We start from the raw sequence: 26,376 nt of genomic DNA on the forward strand, positions 1-26,376 counted from the left end.
TTGCTGGAGCTTTGGTAGAGAAATGTGAAAGAGATAGAAAGTAAATCCAGCTCACCTCCTTCGACCGTGTTCATCCACTTGGAGCCCGGGAGTGCTCTGCTACAGCATGTAGAGATACATTTGAAGAATAAAATCTGGCTCATCAAACTTCTGATTATTTTATTCTTTAAAGTGCCGTACAGACAGCACATGCCCCCATTTCAGCTCAAAACAACATCCTTAGGGGTACTTTTCACACTGCAACATCGCTAGCCGATGGTAGCGATGCCGAGCGCGATACTCCCGCCCCCATCGCATCTGCAATATCTTGTGATAGCTGCCGTAGCGAACATTATCGCTACGGCAGCTTCACATGCACTCACCTGCCCTGCGACGTCGCTCTTGCCGGCGACCCGCCTCCTTTCTAAGGGGGCGGGTCGTGCAGTGTCACAGCGACGTCACACGGCAGGCGGCCAATAGAAGCGGAGGGGCGGAGATGAGCGGGACGTAAGCATCCCGCCCACCTCCTTCCTTCCGCATTGCCGGTTGAGGCAGGTAGGAGAGGTTCCTCGCTCCTGCGGCTTCACACACAGCGATGTGCTGCCGCAGGAACGAGGAACAACATCGTAACATGGGTCCTTCCGAAATTATGGAAATGACCGACGCTACACAGATGATACGATTACGACGCTTTTGCACTCGTTAATCGAAGTAAAAAGGATTCACACACTACGATGTCGAAAGCGACACTGGATGTGCGTCACTTTCAATTTGACCCCACCGACATCGCACCTGCGATATCGTAGTGTGCAAAGTACCCCTTAGTCATGTAATGAAACTTGACTAAGCATGCTTGACATCTGAAACACGTTGTTTTGCACTACAAGGGGACATGACATGTGCTGTCTGTACTGCAGTTTAAAGAATAAAGTAATCAGAAGTTTGTTGAGCCGGATTTTATTCTTCATAGAAATGTTGTTCCATTCTTTTCTGATGTAGGATTCTAACTGATCAAAAGCCCTGGATCTTCTTTGCCGCATTTTTCGTTTCATAATACATCAAATGTTTTCTATTAATGAAAGGTGTGGACTGTAGGCGGCCAGTTCATCACCCAAACTCTTATGCAAAATCATGTTGTGATGGATGCAGTATGTGGTTTAGCATTGTTTGGCTGAAAATATGTAAGGCTTCCCCTTAAATAGATGAAGTATGGATGGTGTCAAATGTTATAAAACCTCTATATAATGCTTAACATAGTGCCTTTCAATATGTGTAAGCTACCTTTATCATAGGCACTAATGCAGTCCCATATTATTAGATATCCAGACTTTTGAACTGTGCACTGATAAGCTTTCATCCTCTTGACTCTGCACTACATGGTGTTCATGGTTCTAAATATAATTTCCCTGGATCGGTACCCAGGGCTGGTTTTAGACAAAGTGGGGCACTGGGCAAACATTAAAATAGGGCCTCTATGTTCACCTATCACACTCAACCATTTAGGTTGCCTTTACATATACTGAGTTCAGACTGTTAAATGAATGTGATTGACAATATTGTATCCTTTGGTGCTTCTTTATGGCCTCTTTACCTAGAATGAGGAAGACTGGTGGGCACTTAAAAATTACTAATAGATCAATCTGTTCCTTACAGTATCATGTTATCAGCAGCACATCTGCAGTCTGCATCAGGCAATGTGCTGCTGAGAACAAGGAGTTATATTCTGCCATAAACAATGCAATCATCAGATGAATGAGCAGCATTTTCCTCATTTGGTGAGTGATTGCCAACATGTTTATACCTATGATCTCTCATCTGCAATGCCGAGATTTATAAATGTGGATGCTATATACCCACAGTATGTGACACAAACAGTGTAAAAGCACACGCATGTAAACACCAAGCATACACACATATGTTAACACATACATGATGCATATTACACACACATGTTACACGCCTGCATGTATGCACTGAGCACACACACATATGTATACATATATTGCACAGACACAGTATACACCACCGAGAACACACAAACATATGTTTACTCACCACATAGCACACACACATGTATACAGAGCACATACACACACCTAGATGTCTTCACACATATACAGTATATACCACCAAAGTCCATACATTTTATGCTCCACCACACACACAGACATGCACACTCGTCCATTCGCATCATTGGGCTTCTGTGTCATACACAGATAAAAAGAACCAATTGGAGTTCTTCGCTAATAAAGTAATTGTTCACAATGCAAATATATTCTTATAACTGTTACAAAAGGAAAATGGAATTCAGCCCAGATGTAATGATGTAAAATGCACGAATATTCGTTAGTGATGTGCATAGGGGTATATAGGGAGTTTCTGATACTTGATGCACACATCCACAGTAGATTCATGTAGGCTTATTGGAGGTTGGTAGATGCGGTTTTAAAAATGAGATCAATTTTGATGATGAAATGCTGGCCAATCAAGAGTAAAGCTATAGAAAGTATTGAGGTCCTATAGAAACATCTTTGAATGTTTTGCAAACATTTTTGCTGAGTCTTTATAGGCTCACATTTTGGAATTATTTTTCTCTCTCACGTGATGTGCCTTCATCTCACTGTTGGATTGGAGGAACGTAGGAATGCCCAAGAGCATCTACATCTTTTCTGCAGTCACAACATCAGGCTAGTATTGGTTTCCAGCTCCATGGAGACATTGATGTAATTTCACATACTGCTAGTGAGGATGCCATACTCACGGAGTTATGACAAAGCTGCACCAGAGGTAATTGACTAATCCCACATTACACAGTCTTTCTGATTTCAATGAGCCATATGTAATACTTTATTTTCCTTGTGGTGGCACTGAACAGGCATCAAACTTACACTGCCATGTTCCCTAACAGATTCTGAACAATAGGTGTTCATGCAGCAGCACATCATCTAATCAGCTTTTTGAGGACCCTTCTAACAAAATCAACTATACAAAATAGACAATCTTTTGAACATTAAAAACATGAGAACTTTCTGTATTATGCTTTAGGTAAGCACTCTGCCCACTCGATCCTTCTGGACTGGAGGAATAAAATTAAAACATACAGTATATAATGGCAGGGGCAGAGGCTGTGGATAATCTTTCCAAGAGAATTGGGACAATTATGCTTATGACACTGATCAAAGTGTAATCCATGTGTCAGCTTAGTGTGATCAGATTCTTTTGGATGAGAAAATCAAATCACACTGTGTGTGTTTTGAGAAGATTGAGAGCAAAATTTCTCCATTCTGTGAGTCCACGGAAATCAGATGTCCTCCGAGTTCAATCCGATGTTTCCCATGCACTCACTGACTTGTATTGCCGAGTGCAATCCAAATATTTGATCAAACTTGGATCTGCACCTATTTTTCCTTTGACAAACACTGGGGAAAAAATCTGATATGTGAGCGGTCCCATAGACTAACATTGGTCTGAATGCAATCCGATGTTTTGTCAGATCGCATTCAGACTAAATATATGATCACCTGCCACTGGCCTGATAGAAATCAATATAAGACGAGTTATTAAAAGCATCTGAAGTAGATGGGCAAACTCACAGATATTTGGAATTTGCATGACTAAACGGACTTAAAAAAGACCCCAAAGGGTTCTGGCCCAGAATTGATCCTGGATATCTAACAGGACACCGGCCAGTGGTCTCCCCAGCCAGACAAAACCAGCTCACAGCTGTCACATTATCATGGGTCAGTATCAAAACTAGGGGAGACCACACACCGTCTTTTCAAATGATTTATTTAACTAATCCTAAAAAAGAAAAGAGCTGCATGCGGTTCTTATTTTGATAGCTAAGATGTGGGGGGATGCAGCCTGGAGCTGTATGCTTTATCTGTGCTGGGTATCATAATACGGGGGGATCCTACGACAATTTATTTATTTTTATACTACGATAGTGACCCGCAGACAAGTATCGCAAGCAGTCAGACACTGACACACATGCTGGGGCGCATCTGACTGCAACTAATCAGAGACTGCCAATGGGCAGGGAAAGCAGAATAAGAGTAAGCAGCCCGGCTTGCTTTATTTTTCCTTTATTTTTTTTTTATTTCCCAAGTTTCCGGATCTGGATCATTAGCCGGAGTTCCCTGAGAACTCCGGGCCCAGGTCCGGCACCCGGGTACTTTTGAAACAGCGCGGATCTGGACTTTTACAGTCCGGGTCCGCCCATCACTAATCAGAATGACATATAGCGGCCGTGGCTCTATATACACCTTGCTTTTCTCTCCTGCGAATGTGTTTGGATATATTGGATTGAAAAATGAAATATTTTTTTGTACCATTTAGTGAGAGACATGTTTTTGCTTGTGACTTTGTTTATAGAATGCAGAGCACTACCATTTTTTGTTCCAAATCTACAAGCCCTAGCAATTATATGATTGGAAACACATTTGAGTGCAATGCCAATAATGTTCTTTTTTTCTATGAATTAGAAATCAATGTATACTCATCTAACCAAGCCCTTCACCCATAACTTATGGAAGGGAGTTCCGGCATGTTTTTGTCTGGCCCAGAGTAATCGCTTGTAACTGGCGTGTAAAAAATTAACTAAAGTGTAATGATCCTCAGACGCTAAGAATCCATTACCATGTACTCTTACGTTTTGGAAAATCTTGTTTGTTTTGATATGCACAGTTGCCATAGAAAGGAAAAGGTGCCCAGTTGCTATAACAGAGAAGAAATTGCATTGCAAAGACTCCTTTGTGTTTTAGCAGGGCTCTAATGATTGCTTCATGTGAATTGCTTTAATAGCATTGGATTCCATATGGTCTATTATATCCCTTGTTAGAGAATAATTGGGGCGTAAAGCTGGGTATAGGGTTATTTATGGAAATATGAACCATATCGACGTAGTGTGATTGCAAAGGCTTCCTTAGAACAAAAAACAAGTTTGCATCTAAACAAGACTCTTTTGAGTAATGAGTTCATTTGTTACCATTGAGGCACAATTATGTATGAGATGTAGTTAGTATAGGAAATGCAATAAAACTAATTGGCCAAGGTTTTTTAGCTAACTTTAGGCTAGTAAAATTGCAATATGTTGGGAACAGTTTTTCCTATTGCTCCCTTCTGTGTATTGTATTATCACCATTAGCTGTTATAATATAGGGGCAGCATATTACAGCTTCAGGTCTTTAGGGTCTGTACTCCTAATAGCTGAATAAACAACATTTTGTCACCAATTAGCTAATAGGAGTGACTATTTGTATACTACAGACACATAATAATGAGTATGGGGTATCCATGAGTAGGTGACTCCCCCTACACTTGTCTTACCCTCAAGGCAGTGACTGTACTATTTATTGTAGAGGTTTAAAACAAAGTATCTTTAAAATGAATGTATCTTTTTGCTTACTGTTATTACTGACTTTTTATTAATTTATTTTTTTAAACAAGAAACTGGGTCCACCAGGATTTTATTTTTAAATGGGGCAGGAAAAAAGCCTACATCATTTTTATATCTCACTAGCTGTAGTACCGGGCATTGCCCAGGATAGTAACTGTCTCTCTGTCTCTCTCCCAGTCTCTGTCTGTTTGTCTCTGTCTGTCTCTGTTTGTCTCTGTCTGTCTCTGTGTGTCTCTCTGTGTGTCTCGGTGTGTGTCTCTGTGTGTCTGTCTCTGTGAGTTTGTCTCTGTCTGTCTGTCTCGGTCTGTCTATCTATGTGTGTCTCTGTCTCTATCCATGTGTGTCTCTGTCTCTATCGCTGTTCATTGCATAATGAGTTGCGGCTGTAACCATGCCCACAACAGAGACTGACAGCCAACTCAGCATAGCATCAGTACAGAGACGGCTGTCAGTCAGTCCTGGGGGTGTGGTTACAGTTGCCGCCCTGTTGGCTATATTTCTATGTGGATTACTGCTAAGGAGTTCCAGCCCCGAATCTAAGGGCTCTAATTTCCCCTTTGATTCCTCAGAAGGCTCAGGATACAACTCAACGGTCTTTCAGACAGACAGGTCCGAGTTATGGATTTTTAGTTGTGCAGCTAGCGATAATCCAGTCTGTGCAAGAACTATTAGGGTGTTGTGCAGCTAGGGATACTAGTCTTTACAGGAACCAGCATGGTGCAGGTACTACTGCAGTGAGATAGGTTATATTACTTTTTTACTTTTTTACCCGTGTTAGAATATGATCGTGCTTAACAAGCATTTCATTTAATTCAAGTGTCAACAGATAGTTCACCCTGACATTGATGCACTCTGAACCTGCAGGACAGCTTGAATTTCTTTGGAACTTGATTGGGGCTGTTTATCCACTATCTGGATTATCCTGCAACCTTTAATCAGTTTTTCTCTTCCGTCCATGTTCAAAGAGGTTAGCTGCAGTATCATAGGCTGTAAACATCTTGATTATGTTGTGCACCATGGACAAAGGAACATCAACATCTCTGGAGATGGACTTGTATCTTTGAGATTGTTGATATTTTTTCACAATTTGGATTCTCAAGTCGTCAGGCAGTTCTTTTCTCCTCTTTCTGTTCTCCATACTTAGTGTGTCTATAAGATACCTGGGTGTAAATGTTTATTTGTGATACTGTGAGACAATACTGAGGTTCCTTATGGTCGGCTGTCTGATGATGGCTGGTAACAACAACTCCCAGCATCTCCCTACCATTATTAAGGACATACTTGGAATTGTAGGTTCAAGCGATACCATTGTATTTGCGGTTGACCTGACATTGCAGTTTATCACTGCACCATGCTTGGTGTTGTATACATGTACTGGTTGGTTCTGATCTTGTACACATGTAGCAATCCATAACGTGCTTCATGGCTATGTGAAAACGTAATGTCAAATCTCTAAGTTTTGAGTATTTTTATAAAGAGGATTTCTTCAGTTTCGCACCAGAAACTTAGTTTAAATTAGTGTATGTCTATACTGATTTTTTTGATGGCGGAAACTCTCCAAATACTCTTCAAATACTTAACATGTGCTTCTGGTGATGTACTGATGTAATCATGGTGGTTTTGGTCATGCATTCATGTACGTTCCCCTTGCTATTGGTTTAGTATGACAATGTGAACCTTGCACCAAAAAATGCTGTGGACCCCTGCTTTAGTGATTAAATGCACATAATTTGAATTCTGAGTTGCATTCATAACATGATTTTTATGATTCTTTATAATTTTGCAGTGTATCTATAAAAAATATGTCTCTGATTTTTGGATGCGTTTTTGAGATAAAAAATAAAAACTGGTTTATTCTTGAAGCAACCCCGTCTTCTGTGTGGTTCAGTGCATTGTGTTTATATATCTTGATATCAAGAAATACATTACTTAAAGGAGTTGTCATGTCTTCTGATAAAGGTCTATGAACATTTCTTCTGTTCTATTGGGCAGTTTTAAGTAAACACCTGTGTTGTGCAAACTTGGTATTTTTATCATACTAATATACATATATAATTATTTGGCGACCCCAGCTTTAATTTGCTCTCTATGTTTACAGGAAATGTTGCTTTTGGTCAGCAAAACAAACCACAAGGAAAAGTCAACTGCAACAATCTTATGGTCACAAGCAGTCCCATGATGGTTCAGAGACTGGGTCCAATATCCCCTCCAGCAAATCAAGCAGCGACAGCATGCCATCAGATCAGCCACAGCTTACAAAGGAATCTGAACCTTCAGCATTTAGCTATACCTCCATCTGATACAAGGTCCTCAACTTACTACTCCTTAACTTACTACATTGTTGTTTTTTTTGTATGTAAAGATATGTGTAAAATCGGTCTTAATTAGTGATGAGTGAACACCACCATGCTTGGGTGCTTGTTACTCGTAACAGGCAATTGATGGTCGTGACTCAAGTAGCCAAGTATAATGGAAGTCAGTGGAGAATGAGAGCATTTTTCAGGGAAATATTTTGGAAAAATGCCTGAGTTCCCTACTGACTTCTATTATACTCGAGTCACATCCATCCGAGCATCCAACTGCTCATTATGAGAACCGAGCACCTGAGCATGGTAGTGCTCCCTCATCTCTAGTCTTATTGTAAATGTCTTCTGTCTCAGCAGTTTTGGCCAAAAATTGGGATCTCTCATAAACTGTCCACTCCATAATAATTTTTTGGAGAATTGTAGTATTGAACCAACCTCTATTACTGTTTTCATTAACTTTTAAGTCTTTAATAAGACTTTCTCAAATGTATTTGCACATATGTTTACCCACCTGCAATATTCTAATTGTGTAATTTTTCTTCCCAGTTCAGTTATATCTATACATTTGGAACTATAAATTATGAACAGCTGTTTCATGATGCTCTACATCATGTGTAGATAGAAAGTCAGTAATTGACTTCTTGTGAACTATCTGGTGATGTTATCATAATCACCTACCAAATCTCTACAATAAGCTCTAAGGGCTCGTGCGCATGTGTGCGTACTGACATGCATTTACACTGCGTCTAGCACTGCAGCGTAAATGCATGCGTCCTACGTCCCCTGCACAATCTATGAAGATTGTGAGATTGTGCATAATCCTTGCGCACAATGCTTTTTTGAACGCAGCAATTTTGATGCTGAAATTTTGATCCAAATACATGCGTTCAAAAACTCAGCATGTCACTTCTTTCGGGCGTTTAGGATGCAGCTTCCACTCTGTCTATGGGAGAGACAGCATCCTGAGCGCATGAAATTGGCATCTATTCTGCTGAAACACTGCATCCATTACGCAGTGTTTCTGCAGCGAATTGAAGGGCACATGTGCTGACAAATCGCTGCAGAAATTTCAGCATGTACGTGTGCACATAGCCTTAGGGCTCATGCGCACGTAACTTGATAATATTCTGCAGTGATTTGACAGCGCATGTGCGCTTCAAATCGCTGCAGAAACACTGTGTAATGAATGCAGTATTTTTGTTAAAAAAAAGCCAATTTCATGCGCTATGGCTGCTGCCCCCAACATAGACAGAGTGGGAGCTGCATCCAGAACGCATAAATAATTGACATGCTGCTTTTCTGAACGCATGGATTTGGGTCAAAAGTTTAGCACCCAAATTGCTGCGTTCAAAAAAGCAACGTGCGCACGTCTCATGCACAATCTACATAGATTGTGCAGGGAACGCAGGACGCATGCATTTATGCTGCAGTGCAATATGCAGCGTAAATGCATGTAAGTACGCAACGTGCGCATGAGTCCTAAGGCTACATGCGCACGCTGCAGTTGAACTGCAACCAAAACTGCAACCAAAACTGCACCTTGTTACAGAGTGCCTGGAAATGTAAAAAAAAATGCTTGTTATTATTTGTGCTTTTTTATGCTTTTTTGGTGCATTTTCATCTTGTTTTTGGCAATTCTGATTTCATGTTTTTGTCAGTATAGAAAGTGTGACAAAAATGCAAGAAGAATTACCTTTTTTTTGTCAGATGTTTGTGACAAACTGCAGACAAAAAAATGTAATATGCGCACAGCAAATCTGACTTCTCATAGACTTTGCCGGGAAGTCAAAAGTGAGAACTTTCTGACAACAAAACTGCACCAAAAAAGTGACAAAAAAGCAACAAAAACTGCAGCGTGCGCATATAGCCTTAGACCCCATTCACCCTGTTCTTCCCATTTGTTTCTCTGTTTTTGTCCATAAAACAGAAGATACATTTTCTTTTTATGAGAAGTGAGATAATAGTCGATTTGTTTTACAATATTTAGCTGCAATTATAAAACTTCTCTGTATCACACTGTCTATACAATTAGTGAGTTCTATTTGCAGAATCTCCTGGGTTGTTTTTTTCATATAATCCAGCTTTAACTTGTTCCCCCTGCCTCCTGCTTCCAGGAATTTACAGGGAGAAACCTATCACAAGCAGAAAAAAACCCTCACATCACATGGAATACTTTGAATATCTGGAATATAAAGCTGTAATCATATAGGATTACACTGGTAGTGTAAAGGCATAGCAGCTCTGTCATTGATTTATTACTTTATCAGGATTTATCAGGATTTAGAGCACAGCAAATCAAAGTGATGAGACTTCACTTCAAAGCATCACAAGAAAAGTAGATATCATTTGCATTTTTTTTTTAGAAACTTTCCTTATTTGACTTGTGATATTCAATGCCATTTTTTGGGTCAAATTGCTTAAAATAGTGCATGCGGTGCATACATTTTGTGCAAGGTCAAACATGGTTATTTTTTTCTTTAACTTTTTTTCCAAGTTTTTAGCACAAAAAATGCACACATTTTGCAATTGGTGCAGTGATATGCTAAAATATATAATAAACATAAAATCACTCTGGAAAGGGGAATCTGAATACATTTGTCACAAGTTTTGTAACTTTTTGAATCAGGCAAAAACATATGGAAATGCCTAACCCCTTCCACATTGCTGAACATAAAAAAACAGGCTTACTCATAAGGCACAAAAAACACAAAACATTAAAAACTTGACAAATTCAGGTGCAATAATGACTAAATTGGCGCTTTTGCTAATACAATAATCTACAAGGCATAAAGAAGAATCAGTACGTTATTCTTTATTAATGGCCTAAGCTGCACTATGTTAGTAAAAGGCATGTTGTGACAATCTAACATATGCCACATTGTCCTAAAGGTACTTTCCTGAGAAAAGCCATATAAAAATATAAACCTATCACTGACATGAATATGTTGCTTTCACTGTTGTTGTTTTAAGACTTGCCTAGTTCAGCTGATTAAAAAGCACCATATTGTTTTGTGCTATTATTGTATAACAGATTGGAAATAATTTGACTACAACATATTGTGGTATTAAAAGATTTGCTATGTTCATTAATATAGCAAAAACACCTGAAAGGGTTTTTTTTTTCCATGTCCTGATATTCTTTTATTTAATCTCAAATAATGATGATATCAATAATTTTAAATCAATAGAGGAAAATTATACATCTCTGGAAACCTTTAGCATTTTCTTATAGTGATTTAAAAAGCACTTAAAGGGTTTGTCCTGTACTTTTATATTGATGTCCTATCTTTAGGACAGGTCATCAATATCAATTCAGTCGGGGTACGACACTCCTGGCGATCAGCTGTTCCTTGTGCCACTGAAATCTGATGTGATTAGTTACAGAGTGTAACAGAACAGGTCCGTCATCTGTATATTGGCTGCAGCGATCTCACTGTATGTGAGTACAGTGTTGTAACAATATGAATTTTCCTTAGAATCCTATGAACAAGAAAGGTTTTTACCAGTAGGATAAATATCAGTTTAGGCAAATAGATTTTAGTATAGTAGACATAATTTCACTAATCTACTGAACAAAAATCTTATTATTATGTCCAGCCTTAACTTTTTATTTCCCAAACTGCCAGCCATAATCATTTCTATTGAAATCCAGCAAGAATGAAAAGTTATTGTGTTTGGCATAGGAAAGAACAGCGCTTTAGTAAGAGACATTTTCCAAAGGAAGGGTAATATACCTGACAAGTTCTCAGTTTTGACTAGAGTTCCATGGTAACTCAGTGTTGAAACAATCTTTATGTTACCTGTTACTAGACTTTACATCTGCAAACCAGCATATAAACAGTTTGAATGACAAATGAATCACTGATGATTGTTGAAAATTGAATTAATGAATTAAAAGCTTCTGAAATGCAATTAAAGCTCTGTTCACACTGCCTAAGGCCTCTGTCACACGTTCATGCCTCCGGTGCATGTTTGGCAGTTTTTTCACGTACCGGAGGCACGTACACACGTGGACATATGATTTCATAATGGTTTGAACACACGTAAGTATTTTGGAACGGAATGTGTGTCCGCTCCGTACTTACGTGTGTCCGTGTGTTCCTCATGCCGACATGTCCACGTTTTCTCCGGCAGCACAGGTGTCACACGGCCGGCACCCGTACCACACAGATGTAGTATGGATGCAGTCTCGTGTGACACGTGCCGGAGAAACACGTGTCATTATTTTAAATAAAAAAAAACACATAATAACCTCCACCAGCCCTGCAGAATCTTCCGCTCCAAACAGTTGCTGCCGGCCGGTGCTAATTATGAGCATGTTATGGAGGTGGGCGTGCTGTCACGGGCTCTAATCTCCGCCCCTCCACTCAGCAGGAAGCAGCATCAGCGAGGAGTGGGCGGGGCTGGAGCCGAAGATCAGAGCCCTGGACAGCAGCAAGGACCACGTGAGTATGCAAATTACCGGTTGTCCGTGTGTTATCGCGGATAACACACGGAGAACACACGTGGACTGCACGTACCGGAGACACATACTTACCACACGCAACATGCAGGGAAAATACGTGTCTCGTGACACGTGCGTGATTTCCACGTGAGTGTGGCTGAGGTCTAATATTGTATTACACGTAAGGGTCAAAATATTTCCGGATGTATATTTGGTACTGCAATTTTTTTTCAGAGTATACCTCTGCTTGGAATATTGTACTTCACTATGATATTCCATAAAGTAAGAGGTATGTCAGTGCATAGCACCCTGCTGTATATACGATACTCACAAAATGTTAGGGATAATTGGCTTTCAAGTAAAATTTCAGGATTGTCCTAAAATGCACTCTAACATTTTCATGTGAACCTAATGTGACCTCTAAATTTTTGAATGCACGTGTCTAACTGTTTCAATACTTTTTGCACAACTTGCTGTTCTCCAACAAGGCGCTTAACATCAAAATTCACAACAGATATTTGATCCATGAAACGCCCAATACATTTTGTGGTTCAATTAGAATTGGTATTTTAACTCTCCTCCTCATTGTGATGTTCATATTTTGATTCAATTGATCAATAGTACCTTGCAATTGCGAGGCTTCAAGCAGGATGTTCTCAGGCAGAAGTGGCCACTGAGCTTAGAGAATCTCAGTGTCATCAGAGCTTAGAGAATCTCAGTGTCATCACTAGATTGCAACAGAGATACAGAGAGACTGGAACAGTTACAGAAAGGCATAGAAATGCACATTGACCATATCCCACACTACTGACTGCTTTATTGTGAACAATGCCTTTCAGAACCGGATGATGAATGCCAAACAACTCCAAGCACATTTAAAGGAGGGGAGAAGCCCTCAAGTGTCACCTCAGACCATTCAAAACCATTTACATTAGCGTGGTCTGCATGCTAGATGACTTGAAAAGATACCTGGCCACACTACCAAGCACAGACATTATCGTTTTGCATGGGTCAGAGAGCAGTTATAATGGATGAGTGACCAGTGGGCCTCAGTGCTGTTTGCTAATGAAAGTCAAGTCATGCTGAGCAAAAATGATGACCGCCATCAATGCTGGAGATGCGAAGGCTATGCATCAGCCACTGTTGTCACCAGACAAGCCTTTGGTGGTAGTGGTGTTGCAGTGTGGGCAGCTGTGTCTAGTCAAATTATAACTGCCATACACTTTTGGAATGATATAGTTACAAGCCCCTACTGCCTAAAAACATCATTAGTTCAGTCATTGTGCCTCTGCTTGAACAACACAGGCATAATTTCATCTTCATGGATGACAATGATGAAGCTCATTGAGGTAGCATCATTAGGCTGCTGGAGACTGGGGTACCTCAAATGGAGTGACCAACACTTTCTTCACACCTGAATCTCATAGAAAACCTATGGGATCAGTTGATTTGCTGTGTAGAAGCTTGTAACTCTGTACTCGAGAAACTCAATGACCTGAGGGCTGCCCTTCAGGAAAAGTGGGATGCCATGTCTCCAGGAGACAATAACTCAAGTTCTGAAAAGCTAGAAACATTGTTGTCAAGCTGTAATTGATGCTCAATGCCACATGACAAGTTCTTGATACATTGACATTTTTAGGGAGGTATACTGACCACTATTCTTTTCTTTTGTTTCAATAAATTGTTTGAGATGAGGAAATCACCATTGCATGCTTCTACTTAAATGCCCTGCTTTCATGATAAAATATCACTGTAGCATGAAATTAAATTTTACATAAATTTTACTCAAAAGCCAAATATCCCTAACATTTTATTAGTAGTGTACACTCTTTTGGAATCCATCAGGTGAAGTCTTATAGATACAGTATGTTCAATCTTATGACACACTAGATCATGTGTTCATGTGAACACAACGTTAACATGAGCAGACTTGTAGAAAGCTATCTCTTTTTATAATTTATTTATACTCTTTATCTCTTTGTAATGACCAACCATTTCTGTGGAAATAGACCTTTAAAATAGTTGTCTTTGCAGAGAAATAGAGCAATATAGAAAAGACAGAATGTCACAACTGAAAATCCATTACATAAAAAATGTGGTCTAGATTTGCGTGCGGTCTTTTTCATGGTGTTTTTTTATTTAATTCCTCACTACTTATACATTATCATGCAGTTGCATACGTTTGAATCCTTGATAAGGAGATTGGCGCTACCTTAAACTCAACCTAGAAATTCTTGACACCATAGCTGTATTTTGCTACCCTTTGAGTATTATTTCTTTTATTGAAACCATTATTAAGTCATTTTTTCTGATCACCTAAGGAAACTGTAACATTCATCCAATAACATCCAAGTGCCATTAATTTAAATTACTTGGTCCTAGGATTTAACCCCTGGCCACTATAAATTAATGCCACTGGGTTAAAGCACCCTGCAATTTAACAACAACAGGTACAGTTCTCAGCTGTAAAGCTGGGGTCACACTAAACGGCAGCGACAACGACGTCGCTGTTATGTCACCATTTTCTGTGACGTAGCAGCGACCTTGTAAGTCGCTGTTATGATCGCTGCTTAGCTGTCAAACACAGCAGCCGAAGCAGCGATCATAACGACACGCGTCGCTGTGCTGCAACATGTGCAGAGAGCAGGGAGCCGCGCACACTGAGCGCTGGCTCCCTGCTCTCCTAGCTACAGTACACATCGGGTTAATTACACGATGTGTACTGCAGCTACATATGCAGAGAGCAGGGAGCCGCGCACACTGCTTAGCGCTGGCTCCTTGCTCTCCTAGCTACAGTACACATCGGGTTAATTACACGATGTGTACTGCAGCTACATGTGCAGAGAGCAGGAGCCAGCGCTGGCAGCGTGAGAGCGGCGGAGGCTGGTAACGAAGGTAAATATCGGGTAACCACCTTGGTTACCCGATGTTTACAGTGGTTACAGCTTACCGCAGCTGCCAGATGCCGGCTCCTGCTCCCTGCTCGCTTCATTTCGTCGCTCTCTCGCTGTCACACACAGCGATGTGTGCGTTACAGCGGGAGAGCGACGACCAAAAAATGAAGCTGGACATTCAGCAACGAGCGGCGACCTCACAGCAGGGGCCAGCTCGTTGCTGGATGTCACACACAGCGACAGCGACGGGATGTCGCTGCAACGTCACAGAAAATGGTGACGTAGCAGCGACGTCGTTGTCGCTGTGTGTGACACCACCTTAAGTCACACCCAGGACTGGGGAAAAGACAGAAGTGGTTTAATTACTCATTCTATCTTCTCTTCTGCCAGCTATATAGAGAATAGTTACCGCTATTAACTCCTTAGCCCTAACTGTTTTCACCTTCCTGACCAGGCCAATTTCTTTCAATTATGAATAGTGATAATAGGGGCACTGAAGTTTGGGTTCGGTGGTTTCAGCTGAAATTTATATAAAGTTCAGTTCTGGACCCATGCTTGACCTGAACCTCATTGAAATTCACTGATTGAGCAGTTTGGCTCTCCGCCCATGTACAGCCAACCATAAACAGAGCACTTCCGGGTATGGGAGGGCAGGACTTTTTTTTTTGTATGCACTACATCTGATAATGCTGTTTTTCCCCCCACTGTGAGGCATTTAAACACGGCATGCAGCTAGCACTAGGCTGAGCACCAAGCATACCCGAGCAGAGCATACATGTTCGAGTAGTCAGAATATGTAAATCACCCGAGTCTGTGCTCGGTACAAGCACCAAACTTTACTGTTCGGGTCTGTTCATTTCTAATTATGATCAGTTTCACTTCGTGAGGTTACGTTTCAACTGTATCCAGTGATTCTGAGATTGTTTTTTCATTACATATTGTACATCATGGTAATGGTAAACTTAGGATGATATTTTTGTGTTTATTTTTGAAAATATCGTTAATTTGGCAAAAATGTTGAAAATTTTTCATTTTACAAACTTTGAATTTTTATGTCTTTAAACCAGAGTTATGTCATATAAAATTGTTAATAAATAACATTTTCCACATGTCTAGTTTACATCAGCAACATACCATAATTTATTTTCTATCATGAAGATAGGGGTTAAAATTTATCAGCAATGCCTCATTTTTCCAACGAACTTTACAAAACTAATTTTTTAGGGAACGCATAACATTTGAAATGACTTTGAGGGGAAAATGTGACAGAAAATAACCAAAATGTACACTATTTTGAAAATGGCATCCCTCAAGAAGTTTTCTAACAATTCACAATGTGGAAGGAAAAAATAATAATTTTGCTTTTTCCCCAAAAAAATGTTACTTTAGCGCCAATTTTGTTACAAGGGTAGCAGGAGAAAATGTGCAAAATAATAGAAAGAAAATAGAATGCAATTTTTTGTGCAATTTCTCCTAAATATGCCGATACCCCATATGTGGTGAAAAACCACTGCTTGGGGGCACGACATTGCTCCGAAGGGAAGGAGTACCATTTGACTTTTGGAATGCAAAATCATCTAGAATCAATATCGTACACCATGTTCTGTTTGTAGAGTCCCTGATGTGCCTAATCAGTGGAAATCACCCACAAGTTATTTCCAAATGTTGCTTTGGACCCACGTTATTCATTTTCAAAAGAGGTAATTGAAGAAAACAAATAATTTAGTTTGTTGTGAAGTTTCTCCTGAGTACGCCAATACCCAATATGTGAACAAAAACTACTTATGAGGCATGCTATAAAGCTCAAAAAGGAAGGAGAGCCATATTCAACTTCAGATTTTGGCGGATTGGTTTGAGAGTGCAATGTAGCATTGGCAGAGCCTTTAACGTGCCATAACAGCAGAAGCCCTGGAAGGGAAAGTGCACCATTTGACTTTTGGGACTCAAAATTGTCTGGAGTACATATCGGATGCTATATCGTGTTTGAAGAGGCCATGATGTGCCTAGATATTGCAAACCCCCCATAAGTGACCCCATTTTGGAAAATAGACCTCTCAAGGAATTTATCTAGAGGGGTGTTGAGCACTTTGAATTCTATGATGTTAAGCCATAAAAATAGAAAATACATTATTCGCACAAAAATGTTCTTTTAGCCCCAAGTTTGCCATTTTCATAAATGTAACAGAAGAAAATGGACTGCACAATTTGTAGCGCAATTTCTTTTGAGTATGTCGATACCTCATATGGGGTTGAAAACTACTGTTTGGGCGCAGGTAACTAAAAGTAACGAGTGCAATTTGACTTTTGGAACACAAAAGTGGTGGGAATTGATAATGGATACCATGTTGCATTTGCAATGCCCCTGATGTGCCTAAATAGTGGAAATCCCCCACAAGTGACCCCATCTTACAAACCACACACCACAATAAATTCATCTTGGGGTACAGTAATTATATTGACACCACAGGTGCTTTGAATTGTGAATAAAAAAAATGAATATATTTTTACCAACAAAATGTTTTATCCACATATTTTACATTTTCACACAGGAAAAAGGGTACATTGCACTAAAATTTGTCACACAATTTCTGCTGAATGTGGCAATATGTCAGTACTGTTTAGCTACCCGGTGAGATTCAGGAGGGAAGGAGCACTATTTGATTTTTGGAGTATAAATTTTGGTACAATAGTTTGCAGACTCCATATACAGAGCACCTAAGTGTGAGAAGTGCAGAATCCTAACTCAAGTTACACCATTTTGGAAATTTCACCGCTCTAGGAATTTGTTTACAGATGTAGCAATGATTTTGACTCCAATAGTGTTTTCCAGCAACAAGCAGCAATGGATATTGCTGAGTGAAAATTGCAAATCTGCCATTGTAGTATCCAGTACATTGTAGTGCCTAGTAGGTTTTAGCGCCTATATATTGTGCCCAGCTTGTGCTTCTGGAGATATACATGCCATAAATTACGTGGGCTTTCTCACTACAGAAATGCCAAACATATGGACGCTACATGTGGTTTAGGTGCACTGTAGGGCACAGAAGGGATAGGGACATTTTCATTTGCGCGTACAAATTTTGCTGGAGTTCCTTTTTGAGGGGGAGACGTACCATTTTTCAGAGCCTTTGTGCTACTAGTAACATGGATGTGTGACGCCCTGGACTAGTCAGTTCGTCCCAGGTAGTCACACACACACACCACCCCCTCCCCGAGTAGGTGACAGCAGCCAACCAAGAAACCCTTGTCACCACCCTCCAGGTTTGATGTCCATACCAAGGGGGGCGGAGCCAGGTGGTGGGCTCCGCCCATCGAGGAGTTCACAGGCCTGGAGGCGGGAAAGACACAAGTTCAGACAAGTTCAGACGAGTCTTGAGAGTAGCCTTGACAGTGAAGGAGTGAGGACGAGTTCAAGGGCAGACCTGTGACCAGGCCTGACAACAGACTACTACGGTGGCTGGGTTGGAGCCCAGTCACCTTTGGCAAGGAGGCAGATGGTGGTGGCTGCCTGCAGGAGCTGGGATTACAGCCATTGGAACCATAGGGACCGGGGTTGGGCGGTGGCCCGCCGGTATTGAACCGGGGAACCGATTGGAAACCGGAGCACCAGGAGAGGTACTCAGACCCAGTACAAAGTTGAGTTAAATCAACTGATTGAGGACTGGACTTAAGGACCTATCCCACACAAGACCTGTTAGAAGACAACAGCCCAATCATACAGGGTAAAGCCACCGCCAAGGCATAGAGACCCAAAGGGCCAGCATCTGTGGGCAAACGGGTTCCTATGGCATATACCAGTCAGGGAGCGGACTACCATTGTTTAGGCATAGCAGTCAAACATTCATACAAGGAGGTGCAGGAGAAAGGCAGAAACCACCAACCTATTCTGGGAGAAGCTGCAGCCGGCTGCGGGCCCCATTCATCACCCCGTTTGGTTTACCAGAGACTCCAGTGTATTGTGTCATAGTGAGTACACCAGTGACTTCGGGCCGCGCACCGCACCGCATCAGCACCCAGCACGCGCCAGCTCCCACGCCTCAGCACCTCCCCCGGGCCCCCGGGACCATCACATCCCTACCCACGGAGGGGTCAACACCAAGCAGCACAACACCGTCCACGGGAGGCCTAGTTAACGGCAGCGGTGGAGTCCATCTATTCACCACAACCCGTGGGTGGCGTCACGAACTTACATCCCAAACCACCGCGGCCCCGGCCGTGGAACTTCCCCGTTAAGTCCCTGCGTGTAGCGCCAACTCCCTTGCAGAGTGACGTGACCCCCGGGTCCGTGAAAGGCTCGAGCCACCACCCACCGTATGAGCACAGATCCGAGCGGCTCGGCGGTCACAGCCGAGCCTACGGGTCGGTACACATCCCCCCTATATTTCTTTTTACAGATGACCCACCAGAAAGAGGATTAGGTTTTTTTGTGGATTAAGTTGAAGCTTTTATTGGGTACATTTACATAAAATTTTAGATCACATTTAGCCCATGCTCTATGTTGAGAAGTTACATCTGGGTTTCCATCGAAATCTCCAAATGACAGAATTCAGATGACATAATTAGGCAGCAAAATTACCCTAGACTCTGTCTGGCTTCTATTCAGCAGTGTCCTTTTCAGAAGTTCACAAAACTGTGAGCGGCCGCGCTTTTATACACCACTGAAAAGGCAGGCACCACCGGATCATAGCACAGACCTGAGTCCAAGGTGACTCCATCTGCCTCATTACAGGGAATCTTCTGTCTGAATCATGTATTTCAGAGACTTACATGTAAACCTCGATGTAAGCGCTCAGCGTAGATCGCAGAATAAATATGAGCCGAGCCTCACTTTGATATTTGAGAGGAGGAATGAACAAATCAATATGAAGTCAACAATTGCTTTATTCATTTTTTACGGCCTTCACCAAGTGGTATAAGTGATTAAACTGCTTTATTAGTTTTAGTTGGCTTTTATTGCAGCGATTCCAGATTTATATTTTTGAGATCTATAAATATTCTGTATTTCTGGTGACAGAGTTATGTGAGGGTATTTTTTAGGTGGTGAGTTAACTCTTTTATTGGTACCATTTTTGAGCATATAGTCTTTTTTAATCGCCTTCTATTGTGGTTTTTGAGAGGCAGAATGAACATATACTGAAGTTAATTAATTGTTTTAGTTTTATTTATGCCACTCACTGTGTACTAAAACTAATAACACAGCTTTATTCTTCATGTCAGTACAATTACAGCAATACCAAATTTATATATTTTTTATGGTTTGCCACTTTTACAATAAAACTATTTTATAGAAAAAATAATTGTCCTTGCATCACTATATTCTGAGAGCTATAACTTTTTTATTTTTCTACAGAGTGGGAGCTTAGTTTTTGCGGGACAAGATCATATATTCAGCAGTACCATTCTTATTTATATGTAACCGTTTGCATTTTATTTCACTTTTTTTCTGGTGGGATGATGCAAAAGCATCTTTTTTGCCACTTATGTTTACGGTATTCACTTAATGAGTTAACTAGAGTGACAGTTTTATAGAGTGGGTCATTCTGAACGTAATGATAATATGTGTATTTTATTTGTTTATTTTTTAAAATTTTGTATTTATTGTTTTAATATTTTTTTCATTTTTTTGTCCTTTTTTTTATTTTTTAGAATATCTTTACAATTTTTTTATTTTTTTTTTACCTAGTCCCAGGATGGGACATCAACTTTCCCAGACCTGATTGCTGATCTAATGCTCTACAATGTTTTTACATTGAAGGGCATTACATCAGTGACTGGCACAAAGGCAGGAGGCGTATCAGGTCCTACTCAAGGCAGGATCTCACAAACCTCCATTTCTTGGTGACTCTTTGGTCATCATTTGGCCAGGAGTCACTGTGGAGACCATCTGTACAATGTGATAGCAATTATGTTGTGCTGATCGGAGCAGAGAGGGAGCTTCCTCCCTTTGCTATGCGAATCAATGTCTCTGTCACTATTAACTGCAACATTAGAGGGGTTAAACGGCCACAATAGGTGTTAGCACAGCAGGGTATCAGCTGTGGTACGTAGCTGACTGCCACTGATGATCTCTCCGGCGTCACACGTGAGCTAGCACAATTGTATCACCGTCTGGCGGATTTTGGGAATCCACCTCCAGTGGTACTGTACCATGTATGGCAGATAATGTGAAGGGATTAAGTAAATAGAAGCATTGACATTTAATGTTCACTTGATCAGTGCATAGCAGTCCTAATAAACCTAGATGAGCTCTGCCATTTCTTCGGTGCCAGTAAACAGAAAGAAAAACTAAAAAAAAAACTAAACAAAAAATGTTAATTTAATACACTATACATATATCAAAAAACAACTCTACAAAAATAAAGCAAAGTCAATGAAAAAAAAATATGGCTGCCAGAAAGAGAGGCAAAACAAAAACAAATTGGCAGGTCATTAAGGCCAGGTGACTAAGGCGTTAAAACACATCTTATTTATCGAGATCAAATTACAAAACAGTCGTGCCAAAAAATATAAGGCTTTTGTTAAATTAACACTATGGTTGTTTGTATAGTTATAATTTATTTAACATGACTGATTAATTGATAGAGATTTATAGGTAAGCAAGCACACATTGTTTCCGCTGCCACTTTTCCTAATTTACTATGTATTGTGATCCATGGGAAACAAACACTTCCACATGTGACAGAGCTCAAACAATAACGAGTCTTTTTAGAAAGTATACTTTTATAATTATGCTTGGCGAATTTATCTTTGTCAATCTATGTAATATATTTCCTATTTTTTCCTTCACCTAGATCTCTTATGTCACGTGAATCACTTGCCTCCACGACTTTAAGCCTAACAGAGAGTCATTCTACAATGAGTGTTAAACAGGAATGGTCCCATGGATATAGAGTTCATGCTTCTAACCATGGATCTCAAAACAGTAGTGAACCTGGAGATCTACTAAGCATCCTTCCTGGAACTTCTATGTCAAATAACAGTGTCTCAAATTCATTGCCCTCATATCTGTTTGGCATGGAAAATAACTCTTCTCCCTATCCTAGTCCAAGACATTCTTCTCCAAGATCGTATTCAGCACGGTCAAAGAAAAGAGCTCTTTCCTTATCTCCTTTATCTGATGGTATAGGAATTGACTTCAATACTATTATACGCACATCACCAACCTCGCTAGTTGCCTACATAAATGGGTCAAGAGCTTCCCCAGCAACTATCTCACCTCAACCAGAAGTTTATGGGCATTTTTTAGGAGTCAGAGGTAGCTGTATTCCTCCAACATGTGCTGGATCAAACTCCCAGAAAAGTCTTCTAGCAATCAATGATAATGTGTCACTTCCAGAGAATGTTACTGAATATCAACGCATGCAGCAGTTGGAACAAAACAGTTTGCAAGCTAATGCCATGAACAATATGGTAGTTCGACACAACATTGGACTAAATGAATCACAAACAATTGGGGTCTTGAAAAGTGAAAGGTTGGATGATTATTCAGGTGGCACAATGGATATAACTTCACAGTCTTCTCTTCCTCTCACAGCAACTCCTGCCCACCAAGGTCCACCACCGCCTTATCATGTCCATCAACACATGCATCAACATGAACTTTTAAGTCAGTCCCACCAGCTATCACTTCCACCTCCTGGACAGGTTCCTTTACTAGAAGAAGAAGGAGAAATAGATGATTTTAATGGTAAGCATTGCTGCAGGTGGATTGACTGCAGTGCTTTATATGATCAACAGGAGGAACTTGTAAGGCACATAGAAAAGGTTCATATAGATCAGCGGAAAGGGGAGGACTTTGCTTGCTTCTGGGCAGGATGTCCCCGAAGATACAAGCCATTTAATGCTCGTTATAAACTTCTCATTCACATGCGGGTCCACTCTGGAGAGAAACCAAACAAATGCACGGTAAGTTTGATAAAATAATGTATTAGCAAATATTTCAGATCCATGCATGCAGCTTAGCTTGTAAGCCTGTATATTCAGATCTTACAAACATTACTCAGTTGGATTGTCGTCTATTCAAGTCCATATTAAAGTGTAGCTGAAAGTTTACATACTTTTTAAATGTCACAGTACCCTAAACAATGCAGATGGGTGGGACCCATGTCCTGAAACCCCACCGACTGCTCTGTAGAATATGCAGAAGTTCTCAGCTCCTGCATGAGCAAGCACACCATGTTTTAAAGGGCAATTTTCTATGGTTAGGAAAAAGGATCTACTTTTTTTTTTTTTTTTTACAAACAGTGCCACAGAAGTCCATGTGTTATATCTGTTATTGCAGCCCATTCATAATCTTAACAATATAATTAATAATATAATTCTATTTTTCCACCTTTTTTATATAAAAGCCAACAACTTCTTAAAGGGATTTTTTGGGCAAAAAAAGTACATTTATTTGGCTAAGCATGTAATAAATGCCAAAACAACACTCACTCTCCCCTATTACCTCTGTTTTTGACTATTAGCTCCCTTTGAGCCCAATACAGACCTTCTTGTGGTTTGTTGTTTACATGCTGAACTTCATGCCATCTTTTCCTTTGACTTCATTTTCCAAGAGGTATATTGATATCTGTACTACATCATACACCCTTTCCGTTCATCAGTGTCCACCCACTCCAGCTACAAAGCACCATCTAGAGACACCTATAGTGTAAGGGAGCAATTAGTTATACTAAGTAGTCATGTATTATAATGTCATCTAGCAGTCTTGAAGCCCAGCACCGTTCCTTCTGGCTAAAATTACAAAGTGAAAAGATTTCTTTTGTGTAGAGTCTACGCACATCTCCAGTCACACTAACCTTGCCGAGGATCTCAGGCCACACTCCCCATGACATCACCATTCCGAGCACAGTACAGAGCTGCCTGTTGGCTGAGCCATTAAAAGAACAGACGGGAAGTCTCTAAGCTTTGAACAGGCTCAACTATTAAGGCTTAATTAATGATTTATAATTTGTCAGACTTCATTATTAATTAATTATTATTAATCTATTATGTATTATACATTGTAAATTTAGTGTGAAAATTCTGTAAATACGTGCAGTTATGTGGAAGAACAACAGAAAAAATGCTTAATAATGGGAGTTTCTATTATTGAGTTTACCTAATATTGTGAAATGTGTTCACATTTGTATAGATAGTTCAGTCACGTAAATATTATTTGGTTATATATCTGTACATGAAATAATTTATAGCAGTAAAGTGAAAGAGACAGCTATGTTTAAGTATGGAATTCCCATATGCAAACTTTGGTGAGATGAAATCCTTGATGGTATATGTGGACATTATTGAAATAAATATAGAATCCCAATGCAAAATCTTTAATAGGGCCCTGCATGTGCCAAATGACCTATATGGTATTGGTGTCTACTTAAGTGAAAGAAAAGCCCTTAGGCCTCCATTAGTCATATGCCCTGTGTAAATCAGCTGCCTCTTCATCTCCTATACTTAATTCTTGGATATATGATTACAGGTATTGATATTATAGAACTTGTACAAATGGCTTCTCAACTGTACAGGGAAATCATTATTTAAAGGACAGTTTTTAATTTCAAGGGTCAAAGAAGATATGTCAAAGATATGTTTCCAAAATCTATTTATCCAAAAGCACTAATTGGTTCACAGAGGTGCGTACTTAAATGTTCAGATAGAAATAGGATACTTTTAGACTGTACTTATAATTATGAGAAAATATGTAGAGCAGTATATAAGATGATGAGTATGTCTTCTGGATTGTTAAGGCTGGAATCACATGAGCATATACAAAAATTGTCCAGAAAAGTGGGAAGATTTTTTTCTCACTCGTCATCCGAGTGCTGTCCATATACAATCTGTTTTTTTACTAGCAGATATTAATCTTTTACATGACCATTTACACTTTCCCATCTTACAGAATTGTAATGTATCCATAAAACTCAGAAGCAATACTGATATTCCATATGACATTAGCTTTCTTTTCTTGCACTGTACCGATTTCAGAGGCAAATCGCTGAATGCTTCGATTTTTTCTCATACCAAATACAACTGAGAAAAAAACCAAAGATCTGCACTGCCTCATTGAATAACATTGGACTGAATGCAATCCCTTTTTTATGGGATAAAGGCCCCGTTACACGCAACGACGGATCTAACAATATATCGCCGGGGTTACGGATTCCGTGACGCACATCCAGCTTCGCTAGCGACGTCGTTGCGTGTGACAGCAAGGAACGACCGTTAACGGTGTAAAATACTCACCTTATCGTCCATTGTTGACACGTCGTTCCGTTTTAAAAAATCGTTGATTGTTGAGCACGCAGGTTGTTCGTTGTTCCCGAGGCAGCACACATCGCTACATGTGACACCTCGGGAACGACAAACTGCAGCTTACCTGCGGCCGCCGGCAATGTGGAAGGAAGGAGGTGGGCGGCATGTTACGGCCGCTCATCTCCGCCCCTCCGCTTCGATTGAGCGGCCGCTTAGTGATGTCGCTGTGATGCCGCACGAACCGCCCCCTTAGAAAGGAGGCGGTTTGCCGGCAACAGCGACGTCGCTAGGCAGGTAAGTACGTGTGACGGATCCAAACGATTTTGTGTGCCACGGGCAGCGATTTGCCCGTGATGCACAAACGACGGGGGCGGGTACTTTCACCAGTGATATCGCTAGCGATATCACTGCGTGTAACACTCCCTTTACACTCACGATTGCTCGTGAGCGAGCCCTTAAGCAAAAGATCTCTGCATGAGTGTATGTTAGATGCTAAAAAACATTTTAGTAAATGCAACTTGTGACAACTTTTACGACTTTGTTATACTACAATAACTGGTATAGAGGAGGATGTTAAATCCCCCTTAATAATTAGTAACTATACATGTAAGGTAACTCCCCTCTCCTGACTCCTCCATAGACATAAATACATGAATGTTCATCTTACTCCCTGACTGCAGAGTAAGTAGTTAGGATTAGTGATGGGCGAACTCCCCGATGTTCGGGATCGGGAGACTTACCCAAGCTTTTTGTAAAGTTTGAGTTCGGGGCCGGAGATAACGCAAACTTGCGTCCAAACTCCGAGCTTGTACTTTACAATTATGGGATGGGGTGGGGAAGGCTGTAAAATAAAGAATATAGTTAATAATAAACATTGTCATTATACTTACTGGTCCTGTGACGCGTCCTGCAGACATATTATCTCCCGGCCGCTTCTGCTTCCGGGTCCGATCATTAACTTCTGGGGGTATTCACTGCACAATTCGTCACTCAGCAGTCTTCGGCTTTTTTCGGCCGTGTTTGCAGTGATGCCAGGGTTCACATGAGTCCATGGTTTAGCCATGGACGCGATTGAACTTTGACTGTCACTGTCAGTGTCAGTCTACTTCTTGC

At 40.5% G+C, this 26,376-nt stretch overlaps 1 protein-coding gene across 1 annotated transcript in view; it reads left to right on the forward strand.

The window, feature by feature from the left end:
* Window positions 1-26,376, forward strand: part of GLIS3 (GLIS family zinc finger 3) — a 640,530-nt gene that overhangs the window by 134,784 nt on the left and 479,370 nt on the right. The window contains exons 3-4 of the mRNA XM_075339832.1: window positions 7,476-7,683; window positions 21,813-22,926. Of these exons, the coding sequence (XP_075195947.1) occupies window positions 7,476-7,683; window positions 21,813-22,926 (1,322 nt within the window). The remainder of the gene's footprint in view (window positions 1-7,475; window positions 7,684-21,812; window positions 22,927-26,376) is intronic.

This window comes from Anomaloglossus baeobatrachus, chromosome 1, assembly GCF_048569485.1.
Source record: "Anomaloglossus baeobatrachus isolate aAnoBae1 chromosome 1, aAnoBae1.hap1, whole genome shotgun sequence".
Taxonomy (NCBI): Eukaryota; Metazoa; Chordata; class Amphibia; order Anura; family Aromobatidae; genus Anomaloglossus; species Anomaloglossus baeobatrachus.